Source organism: Aricia agestis, chromosome 19 (genome assembly GCF_905147365.1).
Source record: "Aricia agestis chromosome 19, ilAriAges1.1, whole genome shotgun sequence".
Classification (NCBI taxonomy): domain Eukaryota; kingdom Metazoa; phylum Arthropoda; class Insecta; order Lepidoptera; family Lycaenidae; genus Aricia; species Aricia agestis.
In genome coordinates, this window is record NC_056424.1 from 6,886,506 (window position 1) to 6,909,533 (window position 23,028).

Genomic DNA, 23,028 nt, shown 5'->3' on the forward strand with positions numbered 1-23,028 from the left:
GTTTTGGTTTAATGATATTTTTATATTCGTACTGGCATTCACTATAGCACTTGTTAAAATTTTTATATATAAAATCATATATTTTAAGGGGACAAGATAATTCTCGCGATTTTTCCCACTGTATGTCATTTAGTGATTTCATTAGTGCATTATTATTTAAGCGTCTTATAGTTTTTGGAGCATCCTGTATCTTTGGCCCTACGCAGGCAAATGCGATAACGCGATGGTCCGCCAGTGTCGTGCCAATCGCTGCAGTGTGAAGGTCTTGTGTGTGGGATCTTGCATAAATATGGTCAATACATGATTTACTTAGCTTTCCAGCCGTAATTTCGATGCGCGTGTAATCGTAGATCCCTCGTACGAGACCTAAATAGTGCAGTGTGTTATTATATTTATGTTTTATAGGATTGTTCGAGTTAATATCTATGTTAATGTCTCCTATCAAGAACAACTCTTTATTTAAACAGTGCTTACGTAAGGTGTTATGCAGTTCGCCAATAAATAAGTGTTTACAACTCGGGCGAATTAACATGACACTGGTTCAATTGACGTTTCTCTTAAGTACTGAGTGCAAAAAAAGTTTTTTTATTTTAAGTTATTACAAAAAAAAAATTACGTTACCGGAACAAGTTATTTTTATAGGGCTACACTAACCACAGTATTAACCAAGTACGAGTTGGACTCGCCCAAGGGTTCCCCAGCAGGAATACGAGGTTTATAGATGCGTCCGATAATTTGTATCTAGCTTCATATTAATATATTCCGTGAGTAGCTAATTCATACCACAGACGCACGGCAATGTTCAAACGTTAATACGAATAACAAAAACTTAACAAATTTAACGTTCAAATGTAACAACTAACAAATAACACAACAAAACTCAACAAAAATCCAAAAACAATAACCATTAACTACTAACAAATAACTCCGAAACGCAAACTCAATAACACACGTGTAACGGTAACAGATATAATATGCTAACGCTACTGGACGCGTACGACGAGAGCGGGGTGCTGCGCGGGGAAGCGAGGGAGGGGTAAAATTTAAGCCAGGTGTCGAGTTAACTCGCCCGAGTTGTACTGTTCTTAGGCGGTCGGTACACGGCACATATATTCGCGGAATAACCGATTTATAACCCAATTATTGGTACTTTTCGTGATATTTTGCATTGAAGCAGATGTTTTTGATGATTATTTCGCTTTTTGTGAACCGATTTTCAAAATTCTTGTGTTTTTGTATAGGACATGATCTTAATTTTGTATACCAATTACGAAAGCGATGAGCTGATGATAGAATCTGTGAGCAATCAAGGGAAATCCTTGAAATTTATCAAAACACTCAAAGTGGTTAAAATGTTGTTTCTAGTTACTTAAACATATTATGTTACGATAAGAGAAATTTCATACGAATGTGTTTCTTGGTCCAAAGGCACTGAAAATAACTCCTAAACCTTTAAAGATGAATGTTTGAAAAATGCTTGCAGTTATCTAAGCGATGCGCTTAGATAACTGCAAGCATTTACCACAATTTCGCTTACAGTAATATAATATTGATACTTAATATTTGTAGTGGTTATATACTTTATTTAATTTCACCAACTTTATTTAAGTCCATAATATATTATTTTATAGAGCTCACGTTCAAATTTTGTATTCTTCGTCAACACAATATGAACTTAGAAGTCAACAGCTTAATTTAATTTCTACCGCATTGCTTTCGGTGACGGTGGCTGGTATCATTGAAACCGGAGGGCCTAGACAAGCGGCAAGCGATTATCGTAAACGCCAACGCCACAAAATGTATGGAATTTGACATTAGTATTTTGTTAGCGTTTACGATAATCGCTTGCCACTTGTCTTCTAGGGCTGGCCAGTTACGCAGAAGTAATTTTATGGTGCCAAAGTGTGTGCGCGGTACATAACGGCACTCTCTTATCCTTTACTATCTTAACTCAGTGGGACGGACGACCGACACGACTGGCGAGTGATCAGGCGCAGGACTTTACATGCTCATCCCACGCCTGCATTGTTCTAACTAAACTTGGAAATAACATGTTTTTAACGCGGGTATCGAATCCACAACCAACGAGTCAACAGCAACGCTCTACGAGGGCTGCTATTTATGTATCCGGAATTAAAAAAAGAAACAAACATATATCATTTAATATGGTTTTATTGCTTTTCAAAATATTCGCCGCGATGATCGACACACTTTTGCATACGCTGGAACCAATTTTCATAGCACTTTTTCCATTCTGATTGAGGTATCTCCAAAACGTGCATTTTGAACGCATCAACAGCCTCTTCGCGGCTCGAAAAACGTTGACCACGTAATTTGTTCTTCGCGTATGGAAATAAAAAGAAATCGTTAGGTGCCAAATCAGGGCTGTACGGCGGATGACCAGTCAATTCGATCTTTTGACCCTCCAAAAACTGAGTTGTTTCAGCTGAGGTGTGACAGCTAGCATTGTCGTGATGTAATATGATTCTGCGTTGTCGGTTGTCCTTTCTTATTTCTTCAAAGACTTCTGGTAAACAAATGGTCGTATACCATTCAGATTAACCGTTTTACGATTCTCTAATGGCACTGTAGCCACATGTCCATTAATTCCAAAAAAACAGGCGACCATTTGCTTCAAAGTACTTTTTGCACGAGTAACTTTTGTTGGTTTCGGCTCATCTTGGAACACCCACACCGTTGACTGTTGTTTAGTTTCGGGGTCATATGCATAGATCCAAGATTCATCACCTGTGTAGATATTATAAACGGCTTTTGACGTACCACGGTTGTATTTTTTTATCATTTTTTTGCACCAATCGACACGAGCCCGTTTTTGATCGATTGTCAAGTTGTGCGGAATCCAACGCGAACATATTTTTTTTACAGCCAAATGTTCGTGTAATATCTTATGTATGCTCGTCATACTTATGCCTAAGGACGCCTCTATCTCGCGATATGTAACATGACGATCACGCATTATTAGTTCCCGCACAGCATGTATATTTTGTGGGACAACAGCTGTTTTTGGGCGACCTTCTTTATTTTCATCCGTGAGCATAGACCGCCCACGATTAAACTCACTGTACCAGTGATAAACAGTGGTTTTTGATGGTGCTTCATCTCCAAAAGTTGCGGTGAGTTGAATAAAGCACTGTTGTTGATTTAGCCCACGCCGAAAATCGTAGTAAATCATTGCACGAAAATGTTCACGCGTTAAATCCATGGCAAATGAAGACACGCAATTTTCAAAATGACGCCACAATGGAAAAATAATTGACAGTCACATGAAACAAAATGTATTCTTCAACCAAAGAGTTCTATTTTCAAATGTTGTAATTACTTTTTAAATATTGTTCTTGTAAGTGGCCAGTTCCGGATACATAAATAGCAGCCCTCGTAAACCCCTGGATCACGGAGGCGTTTAATTTAATTACCACTTAGTTTTTCCTATTACAATATTTTATTTGTCCACACCAGGACTACTGAAGAGGGAAACTCTGTGTCATACTAATCGCCTAATGGGTACTATTTTGGTTTTTCCCATTTCCCCTTAATTTATTCTGGTAATTTATGGTTTATTTGGTTTAGTTAGTTCGTTTTTGTTTTTTAAACTGGGATAACTTAAGGGAAATGGGAAAAACCAAAATAGTTTTCAAACACATTTTCTTAGAGGTTTTCTTTCAGTCGTAAAATGTATTGTGAATATTTTGGGTAAGAAAGTAATTGCTTAGGAGTTAGGTAGTTTGTTTCAATTTTGTACAAGATGATATTATAATAATATTCATTGCATTTTCCTTACTTAAATAATAATCCCTTTAGGTAATTTTCAACTGTGAGCCAAATGGTTCGGTTTGCGGTAACAATCACGATGATATAAAATAAGCACAGAATTTCATACAAAAATAATTGTCATTTTATATTATGAAGATTTGTGTGATTCACCGTTTGAACTTGAGATAGTTTGACTCTCTTTCCATGTGGGTTTAAAACTACCCTACGGATTCCGATGCGACTTTTTTTTAAGATAGAATGGGTGATTCAAGAGGAAGGGACAAGGGTTATGTATAAAAATGTTTAGTATAGCATACTGTAGAGAATAGAGATAGTATTACTATCGTGCAAGGCCTTAACTGCCCCCCTAGACAAGTGGCAAAACGCTAACGCTAGCGCTAACGCTAACGCTACAAAATGTATGGATTTGACATTAGTATACGCTAGCAAAGCGATGACTTATGTCAAATCGCATACATTTTGTAGCGCTATCGTTAGCGTTAGCGTTTTGCCACTTGTCTAGGGGGACAGGTCGCTGAAATAATAATAGAATACGAACACGGCTTGAGAGAGCATTATTCAGTTTTAACATTCTACTGATGAATTACTTTTGACGGAAAATCACTAAACTAAATGAACGAATTTTTCACTCCCGTGACAGTGTTATTAAAATATAGGTTTTTAATTAACGATTTCAGCGCGTGCTTCCATTAGTGAACTAATTAGTAGAGGGTTGTTCGGCCAAGGTCGGCTGGAGGTCGCTGTTATAGAACTGCACAGGGTAACGTAGTTTAGTACGCGCATTGTTTTAAAAATATTGTTTTATGTTTAGAAGTTTGCAAGCACGAGGATGACTTGTAAAGAGTAACATGGCCTATTGTCGGTCGCAATACGTATGGTCAAATGATCCCTTGGTTCGAAATTTTTTAATTCTCAAGCAATTATGGCCCAAAGATATTTACCTACTTATTATATTTTGACGTTGGTGGACGGTGGTACTTTGCATAGATTTCATTACTTGCTTTGTTTTGTACTTATAGTTAAAGGTTTTTAGGGTTCCGTACCCAAAGGGTAATAACGGAACTAGGGAATGCAAATCTCGCGAGATTGGGGCTCAAGCGAGATCCCGCGAGTTTATGAATACAATACCGCGAGATCTCGCCAATTTCGAGATCTCGCGAGATTAACACTTTGGTGGGTTTTTTTTGCAAATAATCACAATATTTGAATAAATTACTAAAAAAAAGTAACAAATATTATAAGTATTATAAGATTAACATTCATTTTCACGATTTTTTCAATAGAATTTGTTTGATGAATCTGTCTAAAATTTTTAAGTAGTAAACTTTGACATACGTATCTACTATCTATCAAATAACAAATGAAAGAAACAGCTAGTCTTCTCTTCTAATGCGCTTTTATAATTTTGGAAGTGACGGTAATATCGTGGACGTCCGCGGTAAAACGATAACATAGGGAAGTAAAATGTTTGGAAATATATGAAGACGCTTTTCCGTCGACGATATTTTTTTAACGTGCACGTTATAGGACATCACAACGTTTACACTTCTAAACCGCTCAAAACGTCCGCGGTGCGTAAAATCAAAAGGGCATTTAAGGTACACCCAACGTTTTATCGTGGAAGCCGGCGTCCACGATAACGTGATGTTCTTTTATAACTAACAAAACAACGAGAAGTCAAAATTCAGGACCTAGTTTAAAATCACAGTGCACAGTTGTTTAGGCCAGCTCCTCATTGTTTTGACTCCGTGATCGCAACCCTGTCCGTGTCAGTTCGCGCTTCAAATAAGACGTTTTTATGCTCAAATGCAATCTCGTCAAACTCGCGAGATCTCGCCTTTTTTTCGTCCGAGATCAATCTCGCTAAAAAAGGCCGAGTTCTCGCGAGAACGAGATTGCATTCCCTAAACGGAACCCTATTACTGAGACTTCGATGTCTGTTCGCCTGTCTGTCTATCTGTCTGTCTGTCTCCAGGCTGTAACTCAATAACCGCTATAGCTGCTGCTATAACAACGAATAGGCACTAAAAATATACATAATAAAATTAATATTTAAAGGGGGCTCCCATACAACAAACGTTATTTTTTGGCCTTTTTTGCTCGTAATCAATAATGGCAACAGCTAGGCACATGAAAATTTTATGAAGGCCTTAGTTATTTATGTCTACTTTAATAATTAATAATAATATTTATATACTTATAATAAAAAATTAAGGCGGGCTCCCATACAAAATCCATACTTCCATACTTACTAATATTATAAATGCGAAAGTGTGTCTGTCTGTCTGTCTGTCTGTCTGTCTGTTACCTCTTCACGCCCAAACCGCTAAACCGATTTTGCTGAAATTTGGCGTGGAGATACTTTGAGTCCCGGGAAAGGACATAGGATAAAAATGTACGGTTACCGCGCGATAAACCAGTTTTGGCGCAACGGAGTTGCGGGCGTCATCTAGTAAGTCATAAGTCATAACTCATAAGCAAATATAATAACAATAGCTCCCACACCGGTTTCGGTGACGGTGGCCGGTTTCATTGAAACCAGGCCAGCTACGCAGGAGTAATTTTATAGTGCCCAAGTGTGTGCGCAGTACACAAGAGCACTCTCTATTCCTTTACACTCATAACCCAGTGGGACGGACGACCGACACGACTGGCGAAAGATCAGGCGCAGGACCGACTTTTTACATGCCCATCCGACGCATGGATCATCTTACTTGTCAGACAATCAGGTGATCAGCCTGCATTGTCCTAACCAAATTTGGAAATAACATGTTTACAACGCGGGAATCGAACCCACGACCTCCGAGTCAAGAGCCGCGCTCTATACCACTAGACCACGGAGGCGTTATGCAAATATAAGTAGGTAACGATTTAAATAGCGGCACGGTGCGCTGTTATTTACATACATCTGCATTTGTTTTGCATGTAATCTCGCAGTTTAGCTGCAAAACCGCGCGTTCGAGCGGATGCATATGAATCCAGTCTAATTGTTAAATCTTTGGTGACAGTAATAAAAAAAAAACAACATTCTATTTTCACTAAGCAACGTTTTTTTTAATATTGTATAGCTTTTATCGCGAGCTTTAAGCGCTTTTTTCCGTAACAAAAAAAAACCTAACACTCGTCTCACGTCGTTTTAGGCTGGTTTTATCGCTAAGCGTTTGAAGCGCTGCTCAAGAGCTGAGCAGTAAGCAGTACGCTCGACTATAAAACGCTACTATTACCACAGAATAGATAATAGTGCTATTACCCCCATACATCGTTGAACGCGCGCGCTCCAACGCGCAACGGCGCTTAGCGATAAAACCAGCCTCAGTTCGACAGACTTCGGCATGATGTTTGTGTGCGTGCGACAAGACGTATGCGCGTAGACTAGCTGCTAACTGCAAAAGCTTTACCGTGGCAGCCCTCTAGTGCAGGGGTTCCCAATCTTTTTCAGCCTGCGGCGCAGTTACACGTCGCAATATTTTGTCACGGCGCCATACTCTACCTAGCTATTAGAAAAATATACATAAATAAACACCTTTAATCATTACAGTTAGGTTAAGCAGGTAAATAGTAAAAAAACAATTTTTAATTATCTACCAGTTCCACATAATTAAATTATAATTTTATTTTATAATATTTGTGGTTTCGGATAATGATGGAGGATCGACTCACGGCCGGCACCCCTCTTGTCTTCCACGGCGCACACTTGGGGAACCCCGGCTCTAGTGTTTAATTTCACTTTCGCGTTTATACTCTACTATTTTAATATAAAATTATACTCAACGAGTATAATTTTGTATTAAAATAGTGTTGGAAATTTTATCTTCGAAAGGTTTCTGCTAAGCTCGAAAATAGGTACGATGTTAAACATAATATAGCCTGTACAGTGTACACAAATACATACATCTGCCCTTTCTATTTATAATTTTAGCCCTGGCCCTCAGTCTCAAGGTCCTAAGGGTAAGCGGCTTATGTTATGTGAAATCATAACATACACGTATTTCCTTCGTATTACATAAGATGTACATATATAAGATACGTTTTCCTTTGAACAATGTTTTCTAATCCTAGTTTTCATTTATAAATATGGCATTTTTTTAATCAAATTAAGGGACAAACGAGCAAACGGGTCACCTGATGGAAAGCAACTACCGTCGTCCATGGATACTCGCAACATTATAAGAGCTGCAGGTGCGTTGCCACCTTTTATGAGGATATACGCATTTGGGAATTATGTCGTCAATTTGTATTTGCGACAGAAAAATCCAAAATGGAGACAAAAATCCGTAAGACACAGTTTTTTAAACATTATTTTTAAAAATGAACCTGAAAATGAGCATAAGAATCACTCAAGCGACATACATGGACATCCACAACACTAGATGAGTTACACGTGTAACTCCCCTAGTGCTGCAAATTACGTTATGTCCTTAGACCTCTAGTTAACTCACTAACTTGTAACTCACCTCACTAAATATAAGCCTTGTAGTATACCTTTTCTCAAGCCGAGACATTTTTCCTGTCGAGCCAGCTGACTCATTCTTGCCAAAGCATGGCTTTTCCACATTTGACGTGAAGAGGTTTCGGTTAGGTTACAAACAAAGAGACAGAGACACTATTAGATTAGCGAATTTTGTTCATAAAATAAAGAAATCACGGTAAAAAATGTGTTCCCAAAATTTCAGCTTTATAGCATTTGTATTTTTTTTTTGTTATGCGCCTTCAAAGTTGGATGTTCAAGTCGATTGTTTTTTAATTAAATTTCTTAATATTTGTATACCATTCGATAACTTAAGCAATTAAAAGAAACTTTTGTTATGAAACGTATGAAACCAATTTCATAAACGCAATATATAATATACCTATCGAACAAAGTTCTCTCCCGATGCGTACAAACTAAGAAAGAGTGACGTCATACTTTCGTAGCACTTTGTATGGAGCGTTTCGGGCAGGTATATTTTATGAGATGTTTGAATTGTCATATCTCAGTGAATTTTTAAGCTATCAGAGTCATTATTTCAGCGATGTTTCTATTTTTTAAGGGTCTTTCAATTACCAATAAGAAAAAAAATTAGTCATCATGCCTTATTTGTTGATTTCACAATTCCCTTGTCCAAAGCCTAAGTTATAAAACTTGATGACAGTGATGACACCCCAACCCCCGTTGCACCGAAATTAGTTTATCGCGCGGGAACCGTACATTTTTCTTGGATAAAAACTATCCTATGTCCTTTCTCGGAACTCAATGTACCTCCATGCTGATTTTCAGCAATTACGGTTCAGCGGTTTGGCCGTGAAGAGGTAACAGACAGACAAACAGACAGACACACTGTCGCATTTACAATATTAGTATGGATATTGGATATGGATTATTATTTCCTCAACCAATTTTCTCGTCTGGAACTTATATATGTTATAAAACAGTGTTTACTTTAACTTAACCGACTTCCAAAAAAGGTATGATAACATTGTATTTAACTCTTAGATGTTTTAATAATATGTTGCATAACAATAGCAATAGGGCGTAGGTATGTGTCAAGTGGCCAACTATGAAGTAACTAGCATATTATTTTTCCTTTGTGTTTTGCAAATAAACCCTTTGTTCTGTACATGTCTCTTAATACTTTGTAAAGTTAGTGCCTTATACGAAGATGATGTTTTTATAGGGGTGCCATATGGGGCCTATGTCGTAATATTGCCTTAGACAATTCGCGTGTTTGTTGTCTTCGCAATAAGCGAGATATGACAAAAATGGGTTGCTATAAAGGAGTGTCTCCATAAAAGTAAAAGAAGCGGGAGCAGGCTTTCTCCATTTCATGGACGTGGGAGAGCCATGCTTCGACACGAATGGGCCGGCTCGACGGGAGTAATACCACGGACTCACAGAAAACCGGCGTGAAACAGCGCTTGCGCTGTGTTTCGCCGAGTGAGTGAGTTTACCGGAGGCCCAATCCCCTACCCTTTTCCCTTCCCTACCCTCTCCTATTTCCTTCCCTACCCTCCCCTATTCCCTTCCCTACCCTCCCCTATTACCCTATTCCCTCTTAAAAGGCCGGCAACGCAACTGCAGCTCTTCTGATGCTGCGAGTGTCCATTTGTTGCAGTTGCTTTCCATCAGGTGACCCGTTTGCTCGTTTGCCCCCCTTATTTCATAAAAAATAAAGGCATTAAAGTTCCTGTTGTATATCGCGCCGGTGGTCTACAGCTGTCCCTCGCGTCTTATGAATTTTCAATCCAAAAAAGAAAGTGTCTTACACGATTGTAACTAAAACCACAGAATATAATATATTCTAAAACTTATGTTAGTTTTTAGTAAATTTCCTTCCGACTCATTCTGACGAAAAAAGGCAAACTTTTTGATTTTTTGCATAACACCTCACAAGAACAATCTAAAAACAATCTATAAATGCCCTATGCTGAAGACATATCAGCAGATAGTCACAATAGTAAAACTGCGTACGTTTCGATAGCAATAGGGCCTATAATAAATGACCTCCTTTAATTGTATTATGCAAAATAGAAGCACAAATTATAATAGTTAGTTAATCTGATAACTAATCTATACGTATAATAATGGTTTAAATATTAATATAATGTCATGCAACATTTTCTTTTGCGTGTGAATGGCTAACAAATAAACATAACTCAATTCGAAATGACCTAGTTCCTGCTTTGCAAGCAACCTTTTTGTTAATCCATACTTATAAATGAAAGGGTTAATTTGTGGTTGACTATTATTTTTATTACATTTTTAGATAAAAAAGTGAGATTCTTGGTTAAGCCCCAAGACACTGTGTGCATTCTGCGTTGATCGAAACACAATATATAAGTTGTGATGAATATTCGGGTAGTTTTAAATAACTTTAGCGAGTTTGACGTCTGCCATCTCAGACCACCCGTCCCGTGATCACGGCCGCTGGAAAGCACATGGGGGGTGAGCCAAGATCTTTTCTTTATCGCTTCTTTATAGAATTGTCGATCAAAATGTATGGAATGGACATTAGACGAGTCGAGCGTCAACGTCATATTAACGAACGCTTATGTCAATTCCATACATTTTGATCGGCGATTCTATGCCCGGCCGCACATTGTCCGAATTCTGATCAGAAACAGTTGAATTTCGCCGGACCGCCACCCCGCACACTATCCGAAATATCCTTCCGGCGAGTTCGAGCTCACTTGGCTCAGTAAAAAATGTAAGAGACAGTGCGGACGTTCAACTGTTTCTGATCAGAAATTTCGGACAATGTGTGGCCGGGCTATAACGAAGCGATAACGAAAAAGTCTTGCCTAAATGACCTGAAACGTCGGAAATAAAAAAGAAATATTATATTTATTACATATTTCCTAGATGACCCGTGTCTCCTTATTTAAACCTTCCCTGGACTTTCTATTTATAGTTATGATATTAGTATGGATATTGTTTTACTAAAAGTGGTATTACATTCAAAATAGTTATATTATACCTAATGATGCACGATTAAACTAGTTCTCCCAAGTGAGATGTGAACGGCGTGACGTCTTCGTGTGACCCCCGACCTTTCCATCTAAATATACTTCAAAGCTGAGAACTGAGAAGTATCTTCCAATTTTTAGATTCAGAATTCTCCATTTCAAAATAAGTTCGCTTTTAACCCACGCTTTATCCTTTTAAAATGAACTTGTGTATTTATAACTGTGGAATTCTGTTTGGTGGTTATGAAATTATTGTTTTATGTTTATCGATATAAATAACTCTACGGTCTACTTAATTATTTTTAGATTTATATTTTACAAGAATAACATTATAATGTTGATTCACAAATTATTTGAGGTATTAATAAACATTATTATGTAGATTGTAGATGTATGTATGCATACGTAGCGCCTGGCCAACCTACTTATTTTGGTCGGGTTACGTCGAACCCAGCCCACGGACAATGACTTAACAACTAACATGATTGACTTGATAATATAATCCTAAGAAATAATGTAGATTCGCCGCCTGCCTATGAAATAATTTATCCGATAGTACGTGCCTCACTTAGTAAAATGTTGTTAATTAAATTTAATGATAAATAATCAAAATTAAAATATTATATCTGAATAAAAGAAATTAGGTTAAGCACCTCTTTCCATTAGCTAAACTCTCACGACTCACCGTGACGCGCTCTGTCACTTTATAAAATTACTGCAAAAGAATTAAGAGTAATATTCATCGTTGTTCCGTATTGTATTTTATGTTTGTTTTCGCAAAAGTATATCCCACGGTAATCTATAGATGAAAACCAGGAGAAAATGTAACATATCTTAATAACACAACTTTTTTATATACTTTCATCTTTATTTAGATTTTTATATAATAACTTGACTGGTTTCTGATAACGCATCATCAGGCGTAAAAATAGCCTTTTCCGTTCTACCTTTCACCAAATCAACTTCCGGTCCAATAGTTATCGGGATTGGAAATATCTATAAAAATAGACATAAGAAAGAAGTGGTACACGTGTATCACCTTTCTTCACCCTTTATGAACATATCTGAGATCGAAACGGACGTCCGTGACACTTTTTTCTGATAGACCGCTTTTTTGTAGTCCAAACGGCGAATCGTGGCACGAAACCTCATATATAAAGTGTCAAAATTATCAAGAAATTCTATGCTTTCGTTGTCTTCGTTAACGTTGCATTGTTAGCACATGATGATGATGAATTTTGTTACAGTAGCAGCAAGATGATCGACCCCAGCTCATCGGAGGAGGACAGTGATGATGAACACAAGAAACAGCCCTCCAAACTACCTGGTGAGTTCTCTCTATCTCACCTTCTTTCTTCTTCCGTAAGTATCTTTCTTTTCTTATCTCAAAAAAGAAAGATAAACGGAAAGAGATGAGAATGAATGACGTTATACTTATCACTAATAGGGCTAAATCTAGTCATAAGATGTCAAGAGTCAAATGCACCAAAATGCTAAAGTTGAACAAAAAATTCTTTAACTTTTAGTTTACTTACGCTATAAAGTTTTAATGTGATTGTATTTATCATATTCATCACAACGAAAATGCAATACACATGCGGTTTTAATATTCGAGTAGCAAACCACAAACCGAAAACGGAACATACGAAATTCGATAGTGATATTGGCTAAGTCAAATTTTAAAATTCGCAACTTTTAATCTATTCCCATGTTACGCACATTATGGACTAATGTATGTATGCCTCTCTAAGTTTATCTGAAAACATACAAACACTTTCAATTCTTTGATAACTCGAAGTATAATTAGAGTCATATTTTTATATTTTTAAAAATCTTATATCTTTAAATGAGCAACTCTTGTATATATATAATTGGAATCTCGGAATCGGCTCCAACGATTTTCATGAAATTTAGTATAGGGGGTTTCGGGGGCGATAAATCGATCTAGCTAGGAATCATTTTTAGAAAATGTCTTTTTATTCGTGTTTTATCGATAATCGATAAACTGAAAAATATGACTCTTCCTGACATCTATTGGCGAATAATAATACTATTTTGTAAGCAACTAATTGCTTTAACGACACAGCAACAGCTAAAGCTATTCCAACAGACTCGGTTCAAAAAGCTAGTAATAATAAAACTAAGACTGTTATCATATGGTAAGTAGATATGAGGGGCCCTTCAGACGAATTACGCAGGCTTCAGACGAATTACAAAGGCTGGCTCGAGCCGTAAATGACTAGATACTTCAGCCCTAAAGTAAGCTGAGGTTTTCCTCTGAAAATGTTAATTTTTTCTTAAAAATTTGCTTGATTTTCCTTTCTATTGGTCAAGAACGTGTGCTGGTGTTTCTAAATAAATTGGGTACTTTTTATTGTCAATACTCTAAATACTTAGAATACTTCCATACAACCCTCGTTTTAACCGATTTAATAAAAGAGGTTGCGTGATAGAAGTTCTCGCTGGTTTAAAAAATCGTTGGAACATGCAGCACCAAACATTGACGAAAAAGTATTTTGTATTTAAATTATTAAAAATTGGGCTGAATATTTTATCGTAGACTTTTCGTTTTAGTTTTAAAAAAAAACACAGCTTTATATTACATTAATATATTAGAAACGCTCGACCCTATTTTGACCTCCAGTCTAGAGGCTACACGTGGAAAAATTATTAAAACAAAACTCCAGACCTTTGTAATTCTTTAAGAGAATAATTTAAACGTTTGTATAAAGCGAGCGTGAAAGTATGAATAGTTAATTCGCCTGAGGAGACTGGGCACAAATGTTCCTACTATTGCAGTAGGAATTTTTACACAAATGGCAAATACAAAATTATATTTTTGTTTGGTGACTAATTTATGTTTTTTTTTTTTTTTTTTTTTTTATTAAATAAGGGGGCAAACGAGCAAACGGGTCACCTGATGGAAAGCAACTTCCGTCGCCCATGGACACTCGCAGCATCAGAAGAGCTGCAGGTGCGTTGCCGGCCTTTTAAGAGGAAATAGGGTAATAGGGGAAAGCAGGGATGGAAAGGGAACGGAATAAGGGAGGGTAGAAAAGGGAATAGGGTAGGGGATTGGGCCTCCGGTAAACTCACTCACTCGGCGAAACACAGCGCAAGCGCTGTTTCACGCCGGTTTTCTGTGAGGACGTGGTATTTCTCCGGTCGAGCCCGCCCATTCATGCCGAAGCATGGCTCTCCCACGTCAAATTTATATTATTTATATATAAATTTGATTCAAAAGTCAAATTTATCTTGTTTATACTATTTAGTTTGTAATCGAATAATCACTACAGCGTCGTCTAAAGAATGGTCTTTATCTTATATATAAAATTCTCGTGACACAATGTTAGTTACCGTACTCCTCCGAAACGGCTTTACTAATTACCAAATTTTATATGCACATTCAGTAGGTCTGAGAATCGGCTACTGGCTACTTTTTATATTGATAAGTGCATTTGTTGAATAAATAACAGTAAATTATTACAACTCGAGACTGACGGCGACCATTGTTTGTGCGACGGGATAGCGATGGACGTTACCATTGTGACATACTTATTTAGTCACTTCAATAAAATATACTTTATATGGATTATGACAAAACAACGTTTGATGGGACAGCTAGTTTATTAGGGTTCCGTACCCAAAGGGTAAAAACGGGACCCTATTACCTACTGAGACTTCGATGTCTGTCCGTCTGTCTGTCTCCAGGCTGTAACTCAAGAACTGTAATAGCTAGAGAGTCGAAATTTTCACAGATTGTGTATATCTGTTGCCGCTATAACAACAAATACTCAAAACAAAATAAAATTAATATTTAATGGGGGCTCCCATACATAAAACGTGTTTTTTTGGTCTCTTTTGCTCTATATCAATAATGGCAACAGGTAGGTACATGAATTTTTTTCAAAGTCCTTAGTTACATTAAATATTTATTATAATATTAAAATAAAATAAAAAATTAAGGTGGGCACCCATACAAAAAACACAAATTTTGGCCTAATTTTGCTCTATAATGGTACGGAACCCTTTGTGCGCGGGTCCGACTCGCACTTGGCCGATTATTATAATATGATGTTTGTTCGGTACTTACTAATCCGATTTCAATCAACGAAGTCAGCTTTCAACTTATGATTAATAGGTTTATGGCCGTTTTACATTATTCAAATCCAGTACGTTATGCAATTCAGTGCATTCCAGCGCTATCTGGAGACTGGAATGCGCTGAAATGCACTGAAATGCGTTTAAATTATTCCAGTTACAATTTAACGCTGGATTAGATTATTGGATTGGTATAATATAAACCGCTCATTATTCTGCTAAGAGCAGGTACACATTGGGCGTTTTGAAGCGTGTTTTGAGAACCCCGGATTCTATTGAAGCGTACACATGCAAGCGCGCTAGTAACGCGCGCTAGTAACCCGGATTCTATTGAAGCGTACACATGCAAGCGCGCCAGTAACGCGCGCCAGTAACCCGGATTCTATTGAAGCGTACACATGCAAGCGCGCCAGTAACCCAGATTCTATTGAAGCGTACACATGCAAGCGCGCCAGTAACGCGCGCCAGTAACCCAGATTCTATTGAAGCGTACACATGCAAGCGCGCCAGTAACGCGCGCTTGCATGTATACGCTTCAATAGAATCCGAGGTTATCAAAACGCGCGTTAGCAAAGCGCGCGCTTCAGTGTACCTGCTCTAAGTGCTGAAACTGGAGTAATGAGTTACGTAATGTTAAACATACGTAAAGTTACGTAAATGTTAGCGTATACTACGATTTACAAGTGAACGCATTAGTTTTCTTCTGTGTATAATATTTGGAGTGTTTTAATGTATTTTTCAATGCAGTGGTGCCTCCAGGCGGCCTGGCGGGGGGCCGCCCCTCGGTGCGGGGGAAGCCGGAAATACCACGGGGCTCCACCGCCGGGCTTCCAGGTAAGTTAGCCAAGCAGTTGAAGGAAATCATGCATCAGTAACCTGATTCTAATAAACTGTAAAGGAAAAATTAACTTTGTCTTTGTTGTTTCTGAGATTTTTGACAGAATTTTGTCTTTTCGTTGTCGTTGATTGTTTAACTTTTTGACATTAGCCAATCAAAACCGCTAGTGAATTAATAAAGTCCTGTCAAAAATCCTCAGAATTCGGCTATTAATGACTCTTGTAACTTGTAAAGAAGTTTAGACAGAAGAAAGATAAAAATTTACTACTTACTTAACATTAAATTGAATTAAATAATTATTAAAGTAGTTGTAATTTATTTATTTTCATCATGAAGTGTTTCCTTTGGGTTTATATTTTAATCAAGTTATCAATATTACTCAAAACTAAAATTAACACTATAGGGGCAAGTCCACTAACAACGGGGCCAGTGTCAGCGCCGTTACATCCGGCAACACGACAGCGGGAACAAACAGCAGCCCTCGCGCCGCCGCAGCACGCGTAAGTATTGACAGAAGTTGAGGCAAATTAAGTCTATGTTTGATATGTCAACTTATCATAAACATACTTGTAAAATTGTTAAAAGATAGAAATGGTTGTAAAGCGAGAATATGAGTAGAGCGGTCGCAAAGGATGAAAAAATTTGTAAATCAGTGTTAGGCAGCCCCTAAACCTTACAATAACATTGAACAAGGTTTTATTGTACAATTTATTTTACAATAAGAGTGAAAGGCTCGGCAATGTTCAATACTAACACTAAAGTCTAAACCGACAAATATTGCACAATACGTAATATCCATACTTAATATTATGGATGCGAAAGTGTGTCTGTCTGTCTGTCTGTTACCTCTTCACGCCCAAACCGCTGAACCGATTTGGCTGAAATTTGGCATGGAACTACTTTGAGTCCCGGGAAAGGACATAGGATACTTTTTGTCCCAGAAAAATGCACGGTTACCGCGCGATAAACGAGTTTTGGCGCAACGGAGTTGCGGGCGTCATCTAGTTATGTAATAAAATTGATCGTCTAGGGGCCCGCTTAGTCATCGCTTTACCCCAAAGGATACCTACGTAAATCGTGGAAGGATAAGTGCGATACCAATGAAGATGATGCGGAAAGATACCCATCTTTATTAAGCTTAAGTCTCAACCTCTTAAGCCTCATCAGCATAGTAGCTCTTGAGGACAAGACGTCAAAGGATTAGGTTCTTAACCTTAGATCCTATATCTGCTTTCTCATATTCGCGAAAATGAAAAAAGACAGGAAATGTTGAGTCTATGTACGAAATTCTACATCCTTCGCAACTTGACTTTATATATCGAGATCAGATTGAGACAATACAATATGTTCATGGATCTTTAAATACAACTTTAACTTTAAGACAACACGTATGAACAGTTGACATATCGTCAGTAGACTTCAAAAACAAGTGAGTTCCGAAATCGAACCCAGTTTACTAACCAGTGCTCATGACGTGTTGAATCGAACGCCGTCGTCACACGTCACATTGATGAGACAACAATGAATGTTTTATACCTTATTGTAGTCGCGTATATTTAGGAAAGAGTCACCTGTATGACGTTAATTATACTAAACGTCATAAGCCCTGGCCAGTATACTGGGCTATATTTTGGAACTTACCCTATATAAGTAAAATTTTTGTAATGATACTTAGCTGTTTGATACACTCATAGCCATTTCGTTTCACTGAACATTGTAGAAGTTATAGAGTTGATAGATTGCTGGATAAAATTTTAATATTTTTACCTATGAATAATAAAAACCAAGGAAAAGTAACTCCGTCAAAAAACATGCTCCACAATACTTGTCAAAAAAGTGTACCTTAGGTACACATTTCAATACATTTGCAATATTTAGGTGACCTTGAGCAGTACTAGGCTGACGTTACATGACAGATCAAAAGGAACCAAATTTAAAACGGTAATAGTATGGCAGTTACGAGTCCTTAGTTTTTATTACTCGTAAATTTTTACATACGATTTTTACAGTAAGATAGTAAATTATATAAGGCTAGGTGTAGATATAGTATTTAACTTATAATTAATTACTAAGTAACAATTAATGTTGTTTTGTAATTTAAATAATTTTGACGCGTAGCCTTATATGCAGTTTTAAGCTATAATATATCTTTGACCTTATCTTGTTTAGTGCTATAATAAGCTAGACTAGTATCATTACATATACATTACCTGACATATACTAACCAAACACACCAGGAAAATGGCAGTGAAATGGCATACTACAGTCAAGATAGGAATAAACGCACAAAATTTTCAGTATTTTATAACATTAACAATTCGCTTTAAAAAAATTATTTTATTTCTTTATTAAAATGATTAAAAAAAGATGTGTGATGAAATTCAATTACTCTTTAAAACTCCCTTCTCTTTTTACACATCCAAACTTCAACATAATATCGACGTATTCAACCTGTATGATGTCTCTTTTAATTTTTTTTTACTTCATGAGGCATCAAGGTCCATCAAAATAATTGACTTTTTACTAATAGTTTGGTATATTTATTTATACGTGGGAGAGCCATGCTTCGGCACGAATGGGTCGGCTCGACCGGAGAAATACCACGTTCTCACAGAAAACCGGCGTGAAACAGCGCTAGCGCTATGTTTCGCCGAGTGAGTGAGTTTACCGGAGGCCCAATCCCCTACCCTATTCCCTTCCCTACCCTCCCCAATTCCCTTCCCATCCCTACCCTCCCCTATTACCCTATTCCCTCTTAAAAGGCCGGCAACGCACCTGCAGCTCTTTTGATGCTGCGAGTGTCCATGGGCGACGGAAGTTGCTTTCCATCAGGTGACCCGTTTGCTCGTTTGCCCCCTTATTTCATAAAAAAGATTGGCAACTCCTACGCTAAAAGGCGACGAATCAGTACCGTACAAAATTCAAACTTACCGTAAACCGTACACGAATTATACGAATACAAGTGTCTTTAAATTGGTGTCTTAACCTGCCTCCGGGTTAGTGTGTGTCCCCCGCAGTACATATCACTCACAACTCCGCGATCGTGTAGATCGTTCTTACGCAGGACGTCGACGGGCAGCGCCAGCTCGGGGGAGGCGCCCGCCCCCTCCCCCTCCCCTAGCGGCACCAGCCACTCAGACAAGGATCAGGATCCACAGGTAAGATAAACCAACTTCTATACTAATGATGGAAATGTGAAAGTGTATCTTTCTGTAAGTGGGCCCCTATACGATCAATTTTATTGGGAAATATCATTGAACAGTAGTATTTGACAATAAGATTGACAGGCGCGTTCAATATCAACCAACGTTAAAAAATGTCGCATATTACGTGATCAACAAAATCGATCGTCTAGGGGCCCGCTAACATCTTCAATCTTCACACTTAAAACTCTGACTCATTGAAATAATAGGTATGAAAATATTGAATAACTAGCTGTCCCGGCGAACTTCGTGTCACCTTAAAACCTTCCCTGGACTTCTACGAATATTTTAAGACTAAAGTTAGCCCAATCCGTTCAGCCGTTTTAGAGTTTTAGCGTTACTAACACAATTGAAAATCCATTTATATATATATATATATATATATATATATATATATATATATATATATATATATATATATATATATATATATATATATATATATATATATATATATATATATATATATATATATATATATATATATATAGATGTTGAAAATTCGAAATAATGTCTGTATGCAACATCTTCACGCTTAAAACGCTGTACCTACCGAATGTATCAAAGTTTGGAACGAAGATTACAGTTATATCGCCTATATATATATCATGATGTCGCAAGCAACTTGGTCACTCAGAATGTGAACTGCCGTTTTTTTTTAATAACTATATAAAAGTTTACATCGAGAGAAGACCATAAAGTTAATATACCTAGCGGAATATTAACTTTATGAACAAGACGCGATAACCGTTTTAAAAAAACCTAATCATATTTGACCGAGCTTTGCTCGGTATTCGATAAAACACGAATAAAAAGGCACTTTATAATAATTATTATTTTTATAATTATATGATTTTTATTATCTGACGACCATATATTTTATAAAGCGATTCGAAATTTATATTTTAAAAATCCATACTAATATTATAAATGCGAAAGTGTGTCTGTCTGTCTGTCTGTCTGTTACCTCTTCACGCCCAAACCGCTCAACCGATTTTGCTGAAATTTGGCATGGAGGTACCTTGAGTCCCGGGAAAGGACATACGATACTTTTTGTCCCGAAAAATGTACGGTTCCCGCGCGATAAACGAGTTTTGGCGCAACGGAGAACGGGCGTCATCTACTACACAATAAGTGCGAACGTTACATGATGATCGATGCCACACCATTGTAGTAAACTCGGTGATCTATTCTCTTCATAAAGTTTATGGGCCAAAGAGTTTATCTACGAGCTAATATAGTATGAACACTGCAATAAATATGAAACTCAATCCCGTATCAAATCACAAATAGTTCATTACTAACGAATTATTACGATTTCGTATTGAAAAAGAATACCGAATAACCGTACAATTAGACGCATTTTACAGTCATTCCAATATATTTTTACATTACTAGTTAGTGATGTTTAATTATTATTATAAGCAAAAACTAAAACAAATATACGACAACATTAAAAGTATGAAGTCTGTTTTAAATATTAATATAATTTTCATAATAACTTCAAAACCAGGAAAATTTTCGAAATGAAAATAACTGGGCGACATTTTAAGCTTTATTATGGCCCGGTGTTTCGTAATATTAAGGTGAGGTACAAATAAAATTATTAAATTAAGGCTCGTGAAAAGCATTTTTGTCAAACAAGGAAAAATTGTGGAAAATAATATTATCATTATGATTTAACTGACTGCATTTTTTAAGATTTTTTCATCGTGTTTGGAATAGCCTTCATTATATCAAAAATATTAACTCAAATTAAACAAAAACATTTATTTAACAAAATTTAGTAGTACTTAACCGCTTTATAATAATAATAATTGCTTCCACACCGGTTTCGGTGACGGTGGCCGGTTTCATAGAAACAAGGTCTCGAGCTACGCAGGAGTAATTTTATAGTGCCCAAGTGTGTGCGCAGTCACAAGAGCACTCTCTATTCTTTTACTCTCATAACCCAGTGGGACGGAAGACCGACACGACTGGCGAGAGACCAGGCGCAGGACCGACTTTTTACATGCCCATCCGACGCATGGATCATCTTACTTGTCAGACAATCAGGTGATCAGCCTGCATCGTCCTAACCAAACTTGGCAATAACATGTTTTCAACGCGGGAATCGAACCCACGACCTCCGAGTCAAGAGCTGCGCTCTATACCACTGGGCTACGGAGGCGCTTTATATTCGAGCAATAAAACGATATTCTAAATAATATTTCATTTATTCTGAACCTTCCAAAAATATGCAAGAAAACTTGTCAGAACAGAATACAGATTAATAGTACGGTGCCAAGGGACACGATACTTCACGGCAAACTTTGCGCCGTAGCCAGCTACGAAGAACTTTGCGCCCCCGTAGCCCGTAGCGGCTCTACGAAAAACTTTACGCCGTAGCCCGCTACGAAAAAGTTCGCGCCGTAGCCTCGTAGCCGCTACGAAATTCGTAGCACGCCCGTAGCCTAACTTCGTAGACCCGGCCAAACTTAAATTCCCTCGGTTCTTTCCTTACTATTTTTCATGAGCCGCTGCGAATAATGCCTTTTGTTTTCCTTAGCATAAAATAAAGGCCGTTTATAATAAAGTTTAAAGGAAAATACGAAAAACTAGTGCCTTAGATTTTATTTGAAAATACTAGTAGTAGAATGTCATAAAGTGACAATAATCGGGTTTTTAGTTTTACCTTATACTTGTCTGAAAATTTCAACATTGTACTTTTTTGATCTCATAATATTATAGTAATACGCAATTTACTAAATTGGTCATTTTGCTAAAGATATTACGTTACGCTAACCTAACCTAACCTCCATTTAATTAACTGAGAAATGGAGCGTCCATAAATTACTTGAGACATTTAGTAAGGAGGAAAATTTTAATAGTCTTACGTGAGATTAGAGGTCCCTCACCCCTTGTTAGGAGCCATCGAGACAAATTAAAGATACTGAGGGGAAGGAAGGAAGGATTTAAAGTTATTTCCATGGGTAAAAGGGGTCAAAAATCCATAAAAAATCTTAGGTAATTTGGAGACGCCCCACACAATGTAAACAAAATTATAAATTTACATAACAATTTAGATAAAAAAGATACTTTGGAATTTCAACGAAATTTTAATGAAACAGGAGAAGATCGAGAAGCTAGAGGAGGATAAGAAGAAGCGTCTGCAGCTGTACGTGTTCGTGTCGCGATGTATCGCGCACCCGTTCAACGCGAAACAGCCGACGGACATGACGCGGCGACACACCAAGCTCACGCCGCACCAGCTGGAGACCATACAAGCGAGGTTCCAGGTAAATAGATAGGAAGACGTAGCAAAAGAGAAGTCCAGGATAAAGAAAAGCAAGCCTAAGTAGTATATAGGAAGGTTATATGACCTTCCTATAGTTAGGTTAGGTTAGACTCTGACAAATATGACGAAATAGATATTTCTATAGATGTTGGACAATAGTTTATGATATATAAGAATTGTAAATTTTAGTAAGAATATATAAGTAGGAGATGTGTTAACGTTAATTAAACATTTTTGACAACAGTGAAAAAATTAAAGATCGAAAAGATCTTTGTTTGTTATAAAAATTAATGGATTATAATACATAGGAAACTCTAGATGAGCATTTTAGAAACCATACAAGCGCAGTTGATTGTATACAAGATCAGGATTAG

At 37.2% G+C, this 23,028-nt stretch overlaps 1 protein-coding gene across 11 annotated transcripts in view; it reads left to right on the top strand.

Annotated features, from left to right (window-relative positions):
- Positions 1 to 23,028, top strand: part of LOC121736858 (calcium-dependent secretion activator) — a 60,628-nt gene that overhangs the window by 13,669 nt on the left and 23,931 nt on the right. For 9 of the 11 annotated variants that reach the window (XM_042128310.1, XM_042128315.1, XM_042128316.1 and 6 more), the window contains exons 2-6: positions 12,483 to 12,562; positions 16,084 to 16,170; positions 16,578 to 16,674; positions 19,224 to 19,332; positions 22,488 to 22,655. In XM_042128310.1, the coding sequence (XP_041984244.1) occupies positions 12,493 to 12,562; positions 16,084 to 16,170; positions 16,578 to 16,674; positions 19,224 to 19,332; positions 22,488 to 22,655 (531 nt within the window). In that variant the 5' untranslated portion in view covers positions 12,483 to 12,492. The remainder of the gene's footprint in view (positions 1 to 12,482; positions 12,563 to 16,083; positions 16,171 to 16,577; positions 16,675 to 19,223; positions 19,333 to 22,487; positions 22,656 to 23,028) is intronic. The other 2 variants (XM_042128313.1, XM_042128319.1) reach the window with 1 other exon arrangement.